Source organism: Micromys minutus, assembly GCF_963924665.1.
Source record: "Micromys minutus genome assembly, chromosome: 9".
In the NCBI taxonomy this organism is placed as follows: Eukaryota; Metazoa; Chordata; class Mammalia; order Rodentia; family Muridae; genus Micromys; species Micromys minutus.
In genome coordinates, this window is record NC_137978.1 from 54,212,093 (window position 1) to 54,227,306 (window position 15,214).

General features: G+C 47.8%; 2 protein-coding genes across 2 annotated transcripts in view; one reads left to right on the forward strand and one right to left on the reverse strand.

The window, feature by feature from the left end:
• The window catches only part of PADI2 (peptidyl arginine deiminase 2), a 40,928-nt gene extending 37,275 nt beyond the window's left edge, over window positions 1-3,653 (forward strand). Inside the window, exons 15-16 of the mRNA XM_080921912.1 lie at window positions 422-550; window positions 965-3,653. Of these exons, the coding sequence (XP_080778038.1) occupies window positions 422-550; window positions 965-1,198 (363 nt within the window). The 3' untranslated portion in view covers window positions 1,199-3,653. The remainder of the gene's footprint in view (window positions 1-421; window positions 551-964) is intronic.
• A 4,555-nt stretch (window positions 3,654-8,208) lies between these two features.
• LOC308424341 (mitochondrial inner membrane protease subunit 1-like) lies at window positions 8,209-9,223 on the reverse strand (the record flags this gene model as incomplete). The annotated part of the gene is made up of 2 exons (XM_080921263.1): window positions 8,209-8,796; window positions 9,179-9,223. The coding sequence occupies 2 exons, from the start codon at window positions 9,221-9,223 to the stop codon at window positions 8,209-8,211; spliced, it is 633 nt and encodes a 210-aa protein (XP_080777389.1).
• Between the last annotated feature and the right edge of the window lie 5,991 nt (window positions 9,224-15,214).

A 15,214-nucleotide genomic window follows, 5' to 3' on the forward strand; every position in this document is an offset into this window, starting at 1 on the left:
GGATCGTAGGCAAGCTCAGCTGCTAGCAATTTTCTACCAGGAAGTTTAAGTTGGGGGCGGGGTGGCTAAGCTAACAGAGCCCGGGTGGTAGTGAGACTAACAAGAGCTAGCAGGAGTCTAAGAGGTTTCTGTTCCTTTGTAGCTGTGCCTCGAGTCATTTTTGAAATGACAGTAGTGCACGCCTTTAGGCCCAGCACCTTCGGATCTCTGTGAGTTTGAGGCCAGCCTGGTCTATATAGAGAGTTTCAGGACAGCCCGGACTACAAAGAGGAACTCTGTCTCGAAACAAAACAAAACAAAAGATGGATTTACTACTGTCCCTTATCCCTGGTCGAGAGATGCTGGAGGGGTGACAGAGAGACTGGCTAAGCAGGTGTGTGTCCCCTGACCTCAACACTTCCTCGTTCCTCTTCCCCCCCAGCGTTGCCTGGATTGGAACCGTGACATCCTTAAGAAGGAGCTGGGGCTGACTGAGAAGGACATCATTGACCTTCCGGCTCTCTTCAAGATGGACGAAGACCGCCAGGCTAGGGCTTTCTTCCCTAACATGGTGAGAGACTCCAGCCGCGTACCCTCATTCCACCCCAGGCAGGGTGCAGCCAGCCCCAGAAGGGCCCAGTTGAGTTGCTGTGTGACCTTATCTCTGGCACTTGCTCTGTCTGGGATCCTCCATTCCCTGCTAGGGGTGACATGGGGTGACACGCATGCTTAACTGGCCTTCTTACTAGGTCTTCCCCGGCCCCATTACTCTAACAGATAGGAGAATGTTTCGCAAAAAAAAAAAAAAAAAAAAAAAAAAAGTCACAACGTAAACCAGGATTAGCTCAAAATCTGTGCCTCGTTTTCCCCTCTGAAGAAGGATCCCTGATGACAGTTCCTACCCAGGACTGTAACGGGGGTCTGAGGGCTTTGACTCCCCACAGGCAAACAGTGGCTGCTCCCTAAACACTCGCTCCCCTCCCAGGTGAACATGATCGTGTTGGACAAGGATCTGGGTGTCCCCAAGCCTTTCGGGCCCCAGGTCGAGGAGGAGTGTTGCCTGGAGACACACGTTCGAGGCCTGCTGGAGCCCCTGGGCCTTGCCTGCACGTTCATCGATGACATCTCGGCCTACCACAAGTTCCTAGGAGAGGTTCACTGTGGCACCAATGTCCGCAGGAAGCCGTTCGCCTTTAAGTGGTGGCACATGGTCCCCTGACTGCCAGGGACCCTGGCCTTTCCTCCTCCCCTGCAGTCTCTGGGTCCTTCCTGTGCCCCCCCCCAAGTCCTTCCCCTACAAGAAGCAGGAGATATTGGGGGTATATGTGCCTTGCTGTCCCTTGGAGAAGGACCTCAGTGTCCACTGACCCCACCCCAAGTAAGCCCAACCATTACCCACCCCAGAAAATAGATGGACACGTGGTTAATGTGCAGAGTTCTGGTAGGGAAAACCAGACTTCGACAAATCATGTAGTCTGACTGTTCCCCACCACCATCAAGAATTCTCAGCCTGTACTCCAGATCAGAATGAGGGGGGAAAGAAGGGGGGCTCTGAGGTCATTGGCTCTCCTGGCACCTGTCTGACATTCAAGGTAGAGCACAAGGACCGGGGCCAGGGCCTGGCTTACTTTGGATGATACCATCACATTAAGCTCGTCTCCCTTGGGGCCTCCTGGTGGCTCCCTGCACCCGTTCATTCCTTACAGCTTCCCCCCTTACGCACTGTGTCCCCACTCCCTGAGGGTCCAATTGTTCATCTTAGAACCTTCCAGAAATAGGTCTTAGCAGAGGAGAGTTCTTCACTTTCTGTGGACGCAGGCTGCCCAAATTTGGGGGGGGGGGCGGGAGGTCTCAGACTAGCATCCACTGCCCAAAGTTCGGTATATGAAGATGCTCCTGCTTGTCAAGCCTATTTCTGTTCTCTCACCTGGTCCCCAGTTCTCTGTCCAGACCATGGGCCTCTCTACCCATTGTTCTTCCTATTTTGGACTCTGTCCTTCTTATCCTGGACATTGCCCCGCCAGCGGCTGTACAGTTTATCACCAGCCAGATTCGGGTTTCCTGGGAACCTGAGAAATAGTGAGTTCCTTCTCTAGGATGCTGACCCCATGGTCTGAGGATGCTAGCCATGCTCCAGTTTCAGTGATCACTTCTCAGCTAGCTACTGTCCAGAGGTGGGATTTCTCAGCACACTTTCCAGACACAGGTGAATTTATCCCCTCTGTTTCAATTAGAAAGCCCCCCAGGAGTTGTAGAGATGGTTCATGGTTCAGCAGTAAAAAAAAAAAAAAAAAAAAAATGCTTTCTGCTCTTAAAGAGGACCCAAGCTCAGTTCCCAATACCCACAGTTGACTGTAACTCCAGAACCAGAGACTCCAATACCCTTTTCTGGCCTCAGAGGGCACTGCACACGTGTGCACTAACACATGCACATAAATAAATGTTTCAGGGGCTGGAGAGATGGCTGGGTGGTTGAGAGCTCTTTTTGTTCTTGCAGAGAGAGGACCTGGGTTCGGTTCTCAGCACCCAGGCAGAGGCTCACAACTACCTGTAACTCTAGTTCCAGGGAGTCCAATGCTCTCTTCTGACCTCCATGGGCTTCTGCACACGGATGGTTCACATACACACACTCATGCACACATACAAGTAAAGTAACAGATGATGTTTAAAAATATATATATTTCTTAAAATAAAGAAGGTTGTTTAAAGCTAAGAATATAGGAGATAGAAATTCTACTTTGGAGGGTTAAACGGTCCCATTTTATAACCAAAGAAAGGGCTACACCCACGCTCTTAGGGGAACAAGAGTTTTACCTTCGATTATTTTCTCAGCTATCGCAATCAACTGTTGCGTGCTACCGAGCAATGGGCACAGACTTGGACTCTGATAACACAAGCTAGCCATAGACTTACTTGTCCCCAACAGACAAAAGCCACATGACAAAGCCACCCTCTGCCCGTGCTGTGCTAAGCTCTTTGGAAACACTACCCGGTATATTCAAGAAGCGTTCAGGACAGTCGCCGCCTTCAAGAATCAGGGGTATGTCCTCTTTCCCATCCAGCTAGGTCAGGCCCCAGAGTCTCCAAAACTGTCATCCTCTGTGTCTGGGTACAGTGCTTCCTGCCCTTGAGGGAAAAAGCAGGCACCTCTCTGAGGGAGCTGATCTGGAGATGTGGGGGTTTGTCGTGTGTGCTGTTCGGTTAAGGTGGCTTTACTGTTTTTATTCTTATCTGCTTTAGGAGGAAGTGAGATCCTCCCACACGGAGGCCGCTTGTCTTTGTAGATTGTGTTACAATTCTCCCCGGTGGTGTTGGTTGTTTCGGAAATTTCTGCAACTCCAGAACTCAGACACTGCCTGTCCCATCTCACTTATCCACCCAGTGTGCACCCAGTGTGACTCCCCAGGTGTGGATGCCCCACCCCGTGGACTCCTTGCTCTTCCCCACCCCCTGTTTTTTTTTTTTTTTTTTTTTTTCTTAATTTAGGCCCAAATGCTTCTGGGCTACACCATTTCCTGTTTCGATGTTAATTTTGAAATGCTCTGTGGAGGGCTGAGGGACGGCAGGAAGATGGCCGGAACCAGGCAGTGACAACTTCCTGGAAAAGAAGCCAAGATGGAGTGTTTGGGGGAAGAGCCAACACAAAGAGCAATAAAATAGGCCATCCACCGGAAGTTATGTGGCTCTGGGTGATATTCTTTGCGGCTTCTGAGACGTGATCACAACTCATGTGGGTCACATGTGACTTTTGTGGTTGTGAAGCTCCTACTGTTGTCAAACTCATCTCAAGGGCCTGGCACCACCCACATCTCGCACACACACACACAAACACACACACACACACACACTCTCTCTCTCTCTCTCTCTCTCTCTCTCTCTCTCTCTCTCTCTCTCTCTCTCAGGACTGTGTGCCACATGGTCTCTATCCAAGATCATGACCAATACCCACAGTAAGGTAATCATTCATGTTTTAAAGGTGAGTTTCCCCAGATACAGGGAGATGAGCATTTGGGAGCCAACGAGTTGTTAGCAACGTGTCTCCAGGAGAAACGGGTCCAGGAAATGGGGTAACAGCGCACTGAAAGAGAAGACATAAGCAAGGGGTGTAATTTCAGGGCCAGTTCATCCCAGTGCCCCTATGAACTCTGTAGAGCTGATGGCCCCTAGAAGTTGATCTCCATGGAGCTCAGGCCCCGCTGCACCTGACCAGTAGGGCACTAACCCTGGGCCCTTTGGTAGTCAGTGGGGACAGCCAACGGTCGTACACAGCGACATCTGAAGAAGGTTGTATCTGCTGCTTTAAGAACAGAACTGGGAGGGACTGGAGAGATGGCTCAGTGGTTAAACCAGCTCCCAACTCTTCCAGACAGACCAGGGTTTGGTTCCCAGCACCCACATAAGGTGGCTAACTACCACTTTTGGCATCTGTGAGCACCTGTACACTCACACACACACACACACACACACACACACACACTCAGGTACATACAAATAAATAATATAATAAATTTGTGTTTAAAAAGAGCAAAGTTAAACCTGCGAAGTAGCTTTACCAGGTAAAGGGCTTACCGTAAGCCTGCAGCCTGATTTTTGTCTCTGAGACTATCATTAAGACAAGAGGAAAGGGCTGGAGAGATGGCTCATTGGTTAAGAGCACTGGCTGTTTTTCCAGAGGTCTTGGGTTCAATTCCCAGTACCCACATGGCAGCTCACAATTGTCCATAACTCCCGTTCCGGGGATCTGATACCCTCACACAGACATGTATTCAGACAAAACACCAGTTCACATAAAATAAACAAATAAATTTTTTAAAAGACGGGAGGAAAAATTGACTAAACAAAGTGGTCCTCTGACCTCCACATGCCTGCCATTCATATGGGTCTACATGCAAAATAAAATTCTAGCCAGGCATGATGTCGCATACCTTTAATCCCAGCACTTGGGAAGCAGAGACAGATAAATCTTGTGAGTTCAAGGTCTATGCGGCAAGTTAGTTCTAGACCAACCAAGGCGAAACGGGGCCTCTGTCTCAAATGTAAATAAATAATCAATGAACAAAGTCACAAGACTTGAGTGCTCACTAGCTATACGTGTCCACATATTGGTTGGCATAGCTCTAGGATCTTCTCTGCCAGGCTTATCCCCAATTATGGAAAGGGACACTTCCATTAAATCCTCCCAAACATGCCAGGAGTTGGTGGCACATGCCTTTAATCCCAGTCAGTACTCAGGAGGCAGAGGCAGGAGAGTCTCTGAGTTCGAGGCCAGCCTGGTCTACAGAGTGAGTTCCAAGACATCCAGTGTTATACAGAGAAACCGTGCCTCAAAAGACAAAACAAAAAACAAAACAAAAAAAAAAAAAAAAACAAAAACAAAAAAACCTAGAATCCAGTCATCTGAATGCCATAGTTCATCAAAATTGATTTCTGTAACACAGAAAGTAGAAATGCAAAGTGAACTTCGGCCCCTTTCCCTCCAGAAAGTTCTCTTGCCTAAGCCATGGCCATCACTGGGGGTAGGGGGGAGGCTTTGCTATGTCACCATTGCCCACTGTCAGGATGACCCCTCCCCCATCGTGTGGAAGGAGAAAACATGACCCCTTATCTCTGCCCCCTTTCTTCTTGTAGGTCCAGGATATAACTCGATTCTGTCTTTTAAGGTTAAAGGTTGTCTTGGAGGGAAAAGAAAGTCCTTGCTCTCAGCCTCCTCTTCCTCCTGCTCCTTCTTCATTAACCCTGACCCATAGGTGCTTTGTCTGCATGTGTGTCTATGCATCGCATGCATGCAGAGCCTGCAGAAACAAGACGAGGGCATTGGATCCCCTAAAACTGGAGTTACAGTTGTGAGCTGCCATATGGGTGCTGGGAATCTAACCCAGCTCCTCTGGAAGTGCTCTGAATGGCTGAGCCGTCTCGCCAGCCATTTTCCTTACGGTCATACTCATGACCCAAGTGATCCCCAACAGCCTCAGGTCCACATGCTAAGGCCCCTCTCCAGGCCACTGCTCCGGAAGGAAGCCTTTGCTTTCTGTCTCCTATGTATGGCCATTTCGGGTATTTGGTCAGTGCTCACAAAACACATCTGAGTGAAGCGCCAGATGCCAACAGGAGAGGAAAGGTCAGTCTGTCCCTTCCTTTCCTGATGCTCACCCCGATGATTCAAGGAGAAAGGCAGACCACCAACTCACATCATCGTGGCCAGAGTAACTGAAACAACATTTTTTTAAAAAAAGATGTATTTATTTTATGTACACTGTCTTCAGACACAGCAGAAGAAGGCATCAGATCTCATTACAGATGATTGTGAGCCACCATGTGGTTGCTGGGAATTGAACTCAGGACCTCTGGAAGAGCAGTCAGTGCTCTTAACTGCTGAGCCATCTCTCCAGCCAGAAACAATTAATTAAAGCAAGCTTTTTAATTTGCGTACACGAAATGCTTCCCAATAAGTGGGGTTCAAGAGGTGAGCATTGGATGTGAGGAAGACACGGCTTTTAAAGCTCAGGAGTAGGGGATTCCATATGGGGGGATGGGCGGGGCTCCAGGAGCAGGACGTAAGCAGAGTAAGTTGATTATAACAATCTTTTTGAAGCAAAGGCAGGATCACAAGGTGGCCATCGCAAGGCAGGCATGATAACCTTTTGAAACAGGCGAGGTTACGAGATGTCTGTTATAGCTTTCCGAAACAAAGGCATAATTGTCGTTGCTGAACCGCCTGTTCCAAGCAGTAGTTAAGGTTACAGGCAGGGCATAGCCCAGTCCTGGAGAAACAGAGGTTTAGTCATACACAGGCATGAGCCTACTTTGTCTTTACTATAGGACAGCTTTTAAGCCTACGATGGAGGCAGGCTGGCTTATCACTTATTTTCTGTCTTTTTATTTATTTACGTATTATTTACTTTTGCAGACCAAGCACAGATTTATTAAGGAAAAGTAAGAGAGAACTCCCCAGAGTGGGAGAGGTTCTGGGTGAGAAATATTCTCTTATTTTCTTTTTTTCTGTTTGGATATTGAGGATTGAACCAAAGGTTTCACACATTCTAGATAAGTGTTCTACCACCAAGTGACATCTCTTTCTTCCAACTTCCCTTTCTTCCACCCCCCCAACCAAGACATGTGTAGCCATGGCTGTCCTAGGCTCACTCTGTAGACCAGGCTAGCCTTGAACTAAGAGATCTCCCTGCCTCTGCCTCCTGAGTGCTGAGATCAAAGGTGTGTACCACCATGGCTCAGTTTGCTCTCTCTCTCTCTCTCTCTCTCTCTCTCTCTCTCTCTCTCTCTCTCTCTCTCTCTCTTCTCAGACAGGATCTCTAGCACAGGACATCCTTAAGCAACAAAAAATGACCTTGAACTTCTGGCCCTTGTGCCTCCACCTTCCAAGAACTGAAATCCCAGGTATGGGCCACCATGCCCAGTTGATGCAACACTGAGAACTGAACCCCAGACTTCACGCCTGCTTGCTACTTTCCCAACCCCAGGTTCACGGTGTTGTGGAAGATTGCTCTGCTTGTTGCTACCCCACCCCAGTCCCTCCAAACTTGTGAGTCCCATGGACATTCTAAGGGGATTTCCCACCCCTCACTCAGCAATGTCACTAACCCAATAATGTTTGATCTGTTTTAAACACTGCTGCCAGAGCAGAATGACATTCAACCACCACCCTTGGGAAGAGCTTAGAGATGTGGATTGTGAATTGTTAGCAATGACTTCCATGCTTGGGGATACTTCTTTCTTTCTTTCTTTCTTTTCTTTTCTTTTCTTTTCTTTTTTTTTTTTTTTTTTTTTTTTTTTTTTTTTTTGTGGCTTTGATATAGAAACTCTCTGGGAACAATTTAAAATTGAGAAGAAAAAAAAAAAAACTTTCGATAATTGAGCGAGGGATCTTTGGAGGTCAGTGAGCAAGAACAGTGGTAGCCTGACCAGAACTGACTGACCTGCCTCTCGCTAAAGCTGGGCTGGTGATCAGTGTGACGATTAACTTCTCGTGCCCATTTTTGCTCTCCACTTCCTGATATGATTTCATACAGAAACTGTTCATGAGTAGATGCGCAGCCTGGCAATGTAAAGTGGGAATGGCCTATCTTTCTTTTTTTACATCAAAGTTTAGATTTGTCATTGTTTTTTTTTTTTTTTGAATAGCAAATAGTTTATTGTAAAGTTCATGGTTTCAACTGTAGTAATAAATTTACTTGAATAGGAGACAATACTCAAGTTAAAAGGAAATACTTATTAATCATCAGAAAATCTGTGGCCATTTGGGCTGTCACATAGAAATCCAAAATCACTGAAAGGCCAAATCTTAAAGAAGATCCGTCCTCTTATCAGTCCATAGGGTATAGGTCCATAATACCTGGAGTCCATAGAATCCTGTAAGTTATCACCTTCTAACCAAACATGACCTGTCGGCACATAACTACGGCTCTTAAAGATATCAGAGGGACTAGTAGTAAGGATTTTGTCTCCTTCCAAACCAGTTCCTCCTTTACAGATATTTGATTTTGGATCACTTGGACTTTTTGCAATTACAATGTCACCTCTTCGGATGCCATAAAAATGTCGGCTAAGATTTTCTGCAAAGACAATATCTGAAGTTTGAATTGTGGGTTCCATTGATGGTCCAGAACACATTACAACACCACCAACGTATTCAAAAGCACAGTGAGCTATACAGCCATGCTGAATGGTATAGCCAGCCAGCCGAAAGGCTTTTCCCAGAGCACCGCGAAGCGTACTTCGGTGTTGACTCTGCCACCACCAGCCATAGGTCTGCTCTACAGTTCCTTCAACGTCACGGTGGGTTTCCAGGAAAACCCAGATCTACAGGAGGTCTCAAAGCGTGTGTGAGTCATCCGTGGTCTCCGATTCCTGCGGCCCCAAACACCAACAGAAGTTTCTCACCTACGACTCAGACGGACCTGGTTCACCTGGGCCACATACTAGATTTGTCATTTTAAAAATACTTTTATGAGATTACTCTTTAAGATAAATAATGATAATTGGATCTTGCTTTGGAACTGCACGTTGCAGCCTGCCAGTAAGAGGAACTGGCTGAAAACAATCGCCTTGCTTGCTTACACGTTGTTAGTCTATAACAAGTTGCTTAGTTATACATTTGAATGGGTTCTTGGGAATAACTTTTTTTTGCTTTTTTTTTTTTTTAACATATGCTCAGTGTAATGGTTCACTTAAAGAGAAATACAGTGTAATCAAAGTGTGCTGCTCGAAGGATGTCACTGGGATACATGAGCTATGGGAGAAAAATTAAGTTGATGGAACTTTGCTCCTCCCACCAAATGTGTATGTGTTTGTGTCAATGTATGTAAAGCAGTTGGAGCTATGCCCCACCTGCCAACTGTGTGCGCATGCATGCGTGTGTAAAATGTGTGGATCACTTTGGTGTTTGCTTCACCCACCAGGCGTGTGTGTGTGTGCCTGGTTACACCGTTGCTGACCCCACATCCCCTCCTTGGTCTGTGGCAGCTGCTTCTGCTAGACTGACTGCCCAGCAAGTCCTTAAGGTCTTAGGTCCCCTGACCCTCCGGGGCTGGGGTTACAGGTGAGCGATCAAGTCAGGTCTGGCTGTTGGGGAATCTGAACTACATAGCCGACCATTACCACACCCCAAGTCTGCCTTATGTACCTTTTTTTTTGAGGGTGGGATAAGGTTAGAGACAATGTTTCTCTGTGTAGCCCTGGCTGTCCTGGTATTCTCTCTGTAGACCAAGGTAGTCTCCAACTCAGACATCCGCCTGCCTCTGCCTCCCAGGAGCTGGGATTAAAGGGGTGCACCACCACAGCCTGCCATAAGTACTTTTTAATAATCGTTAAAATTGGCTGAATTCTGTAGCAGACTTATTTCCTACCTGTTAGCATATTCCATCTCTCCTAAGGACCTGTGGCTCTCCTCACTTTCCCCAGCTGGGTTTCCAATGGAGGACACTGAGGGAGATAATCCTCCTCCTTGGCAGGGGACTGATCAATTCCATTTTACTAATGCACAGAGAGGTTTAGTAACTTACTCAAGGTCACAGAGTCTGCGGTTGCTGAAACAGCTTGCACTCCCAGCTACACTCTTAATAGCCCACACAAAGGCAACCCTGCATTTGACGCTCTGTATCTCACTTATGTGTTTTGTTTCTGACTTCCAGCCACAGGGAACCAAATGACTATTTACCATTGTCCCTGCTTACATTTCATTTGCAGGACTCTGTCTCTGAGTTGTTTTTTTTTTTTTTTTTTTTTTTTTTTTTTTTTTTTTTTTAAATCATTCGAAACATTTTTAAACGTTCGAAAATTCGGGCTAAAACGGAAGAAGGCAGAGGTGTAGGGCAACGCAGCGTCCGCCGTGTGAATGAACATCCGTGCTTACCTGGAAGATCACAATGAACTGCTAATCTGACAGGATGCTGGAGATGCTGGGTGGGTCACAGTCCCCCAGAAGGCTGCTTGCTAAGTCCCAGCAGCTGAGAGGACCTAAGCTGCATGAGACACGAGTCCAGCTGGAACAGGGGTGGCTCGTGACTCTGCTCCAGCAGTTAATTCCAAAGAGACTACTGCTCGTGAAATGGGAGAAGCCCGTGGCCCCGTTGCCTCGCTCCCGCTCAGAGAGCATATTTTGAGAAGTCTAATTATATGGTGGGGTTCGTACAGGATGAAAGAAAGGGGTTTAGATAAGCCTTTTCTCAGGGCAAATTGGCAAGAGCTGTTAAGAGAGGGCTGGGCAGAGCTGCGAGCCAAGAGTGCTCCCTGGAGGTGGGGCCGAGTAACTGCATGCACCACTTTTTTTAGACCCAGAGCAGGAAGTTGTGTGACCTGGGTTAAGTACTTGACCTTCAGCAGCTTCAACAACAAATGAAAACCCATAATTCCCACCTAGTCAGTTTGCTGTGATGATTTTGGAATAAATGTAGCTAAAGGGTTGCTTACATCCCAACCTCCAGGAAAGCCTCCAAGTGTGGATGCTATCAGCAGCCGCAGCCACAGTCTCCCAGCATCAGCATCATGAGCTGGACAGGGGATGTCATTCAATGACCTAAGAGACGGGAAAGGGCCTCTCTGAGGACCAGGCAAAGTAGGGAAGGGTAGGGGACGGGAAATGGGGAGGTTGACATCGGTCTGCCGATGGTACCCTAGGAGTAAAATACCCCAGCCAGAGATCGGAAATGTTCTTAGAGACATCTGCCTCTTGTCAAACTCAGGGACCACAGCCATGTTTGGATGACTGAGCTACAGAAGGGGCAACTTCTGCAGTAGTGGGGGGGGGGGCTCCAGGGCTGTGGAGGGATAGACCGAGTCAGGTGGACACTAGGTGGCTGATCACACCAACTTGCCTTGCTTTTTCTCCATCCCTGGCCTCTCAGGCCCCGTCTTTCTGTTTCCTGAAGAGGCATCCAGGCCCCAATGTACCGAGAAGGTCTTTCATCATGCTGACTGTGGGGAAGCCAACCAGGGCTGATAGGGCTACAGTGAAAGGAGCTGAGGGACAGGCTTGGGGATATGGCTGACTGGAGGATCACCGGGCAGGCACATAGGCCTGCCTCAGCTCCTGGTACTAGTAGAGAATGGTATCTCTACTTAAAACATCCCTACTTTATTTACCATGATCTTTTTAGGCAAGGTATTTATTTTTCCGTCTGTGAATGTTGTGCCTACATATATGCATGTGTCCTACATGCATGCCTGTGCCCTTGGAGATCAGAAGAGGGCATCAGACCCCTGGACTTGAAATTATAGATTGCTGTGAGCCAGAGCAGGTACGTGTTAGAAACTGAACCCAGGTCCTCTGCGCGGGGCGGGGGATGGGGGGAAGGGGAGCAAGTGTTCTTAATTGCTGAGCTGTCTGTCTAGCCCCTTCAGTATGGACTTTTAAAACATTCTTTGTCCTGGTCCTCACCCTAGTCACCACGATGCCTGGGTCTCTACATGGCTCCCTGTTCCCCTAAACAACCACAATGTCTCCTCTCATTGCTCCAAAGAACCAGCTCACCTTTCTTCCTCCTCATCCCTTCATCCGGCCAACCCTCTTGACTGAATACCTACTGTGTGCTGCGTCCTAAACCAGGCACTCTGGCAATGAATTTGTTCACTCTCTGAGGATTTATCAGCCACCTGCTGTGCTGCTGGCCCCTGAGCAGACTCTGGGTGTGACCATGAACAAGAGACAAATCTTCATCTTGGCCTGGAAGCTTCTTGTAATCTACATAGTTATAAAGAATTCAGAAGCCAAAAAGAATCCAAAACAGATTATGTGACCTCCCGCTAACTAACTGAGGCAGGAGGACCACAAGTTTAGGGCCAGCTTATACAGCCAGAACCCCATCCCCCCAACAAAACCAAACAGAAAGAAATAACAAATTCAAAGCAGATTTGCAGACAACAATAAATTCAGTGAGGAGGCCTCACTCACTTGAAATGTCCTCAGTTGGGCATAAAGACACGAAAGTGGGATATCCTTAGACCAAGTCTAAGTTGTGCTGATGGCTCAGTAGAGGATATTTTGTTGAAAGTGGTCAAGTAGTTATTTTCTACAGGAGGAGAAAGTTGGATCTGAATTTTTTGCAAATGGCTGTAAGAGAAAGAAAGAGCAAGCGGGTAGCCCACACCTGTAACCCTAGTACTTGGGAGGCGTAAGAATTCTGGGCTAGCCTGGGCTATATGAAGAGACCTTGTCAATAGATAAGTAGGTAAAGGAGACAAACAGAAGTGGACAGAGAAGAGGGGTGGACAGACGTCACTGGAGGCTGGGGTGGCAGTGGCTGAGAGCTGGAAATGGGATGAAGGAACGTGGCAGCTTCTTAGTATGGACACAGATGGGCGGTGCAGGTGGTGGTAGGGTGAAAATGTGGACATCTCAGGCTGCCAGTGGGGTAAACCTGCTCTACTTCCAAGGGGAAGTAGAACTGTAGACACTAGAGACAGAGAGAGACACACACAGAAACAGAGAGAGAAAGAGAGAAGGAACACACAGAAACAGAGAGAAAGAGAACACACAGAGAGAAAGAACACACACAGAGAGAACAGAGACAGAAAGAGTCAGAGAGAAAGAGAACATACAAAGAAAGACAGAGAGAGAACACAGAGACAGAGAAAGACAGAGAGAGAGGGGAGGAGATCTGGGATTCCACCCCCCCCCCATAAACACACTTTTTTTGTTTTTTTGTTTTTTCAAGACTGAGTTTTTCTGTATAGCCCTACCTGTCCTGGAACTCACTCTATAAGACCAGGCTAGCCTCAAATCTGAGATCCACCTGCCTCTGTCTCCCCAGTACTGGGATTAAAGGTGTGCTGCCGCCACCACCTCTTGGCCCCGTTTTCTCTTTGGAGGGCTGTGGGACAGGCTCTCACTGTACCACTGAGGCTGAGCTGTAACTAAACAACTCTCCTCAGTATTTCCAGTGCAATCCTCAGCTTGGTGTTTGTCTTTGCTCCCGAATTCAATGTCTATCTCTGGGGGGGGGAGGTCCTCAAGCATAATTCCTACCCTAGGTTGCCCATATTTCCCAGTAAGACTGTCTGCAAGCGGGGACAGTTATTCCAACCCATCAGGGTTGTTGGGAGGACCAGAGGAGACTGCTGATGTAAACACATTTGTGGGTGATGAGGTGAGGTTCTGCATAAACACAGGGCGCCCAGCAGCTTGTCTGATGAAAGCAATATATCATTCTCTACATGGATGGCAACCAACCAACCAACCAACCAGCCCCAAACCCTGCGGTCTTATGGCCAGGACACCTTGGCAACCTAACTCAGGAAGAGGCCATGACGACCTTTAAGTTCTATGGCATCTGTGCCTTTTTGACACACCAAAGCTCAGGGCGGAGGTAGAGCCGCCCAGGAATTTATCATCCTTCCATAACATTGAGCTTCTCAAATCCCCATGAAGCCCAGGAATGAGGTGACTGCAGGGTGTGTGGGCACACTGGCACCAAGAGCCCCTCCATAAATCAAGGTCTCACTTTTGCTGGCTGCCGACTGCTTTTTCCAAGGTGACCTGGGAAAAGCTAAAAGGGAGGCCATTTATGTAGGAGTGGTGTCTGTTTTTTGACACGATTGGCTAAAAATGGCTAAAGAGACCAGTTCTCTAGAAATACTGCCTGTTGACACCCTGGAGGAGTTACAAAGAAAACGGCAGACTTCCTACAACCTTGGCCGACTTGGGTGGCCCCAATGGTCCCTTGTGCTGAGCCAGGGCCCCCTGAGAAGCCAAGGCAACCTTGCCATCTGTTGCACAAGACAACCTTGCCAATCATAGGACCTTACATCAGCTGGCACAGCCCCTACTGATTCAGGCAAGGACACCACAAGACTTATCAAAGGTCACATGGCCTTGAGGGGAGCAATCAAGGTAACCCCCAGGGGTTCAGGACTCCCCACACCCCCTTCAATGAGGCCACCTGACAGAGAAGCCAGATTCAGGGTGAGTTCTCAGAAACTTGGCCCCATCTAGCCATTCCTCTCTCCTGTCATGGTAATTTCTCCAGTGGCTTCTAAATGAGGAAACCCAAGACTGTAAACAGTGCCCTCTCTCGGTCAAAGGTGAGCAGAAAGAAATAAAATCCTTCCTCACTGGGTGCCTCAAGAGACCAAGTGACTTGGATACCAAGAGCACACCTGCCCAAAGTGGTCAAATCTCCAGTCAGAGGGGCTCTGAGAGAACCCATTTAAAGTGCCGGAAAAAGCAGCTCAGGTGGGCTGGAGAGCTGGCTCAGGGGTTCAGAGCACTGACTGTTCTTCCAGAAGTCCTGAGTTCAAATCCCAGCAACCACATGGTGGCTCACAACCATCTGTAATGAGATCTGATGTATCTGAAGACAGCTATAGTGTACTCATATAAATACAATAAATAAATCTTTAAAATAAAAAGTAGCTCAGTTGACTAAGGAAACTGACAAAACAAAATCTGAGAACACAGCTCAGTTGGTATCGTGCTTGTCCAGCATCTACGACCAGGCATGGTGGCACACAGCTGTAATCCCAGCTCTCGGAAGTTTTTTTTACTGCAGAAAGATCTGAAGTTCAAGACAGTGGACAGCCTCTGCCTCCTTGGTGGCCAGCCTTCTGTTCTATTGTCATCTTCCTCTAGGTGAGAGACTAGCTCGCTTACCAGCATCCCAGAGCCTGGGCGACAGCCACGCAGCAGGTGTCCTTTCTGATTGCTCTGGTTTTGTTTTTGTGTGTTTTGAGGCAGGGTCTCAAGTATCTCAGATGGCCTCCACCTCACTAAGTAGCCGAGGAT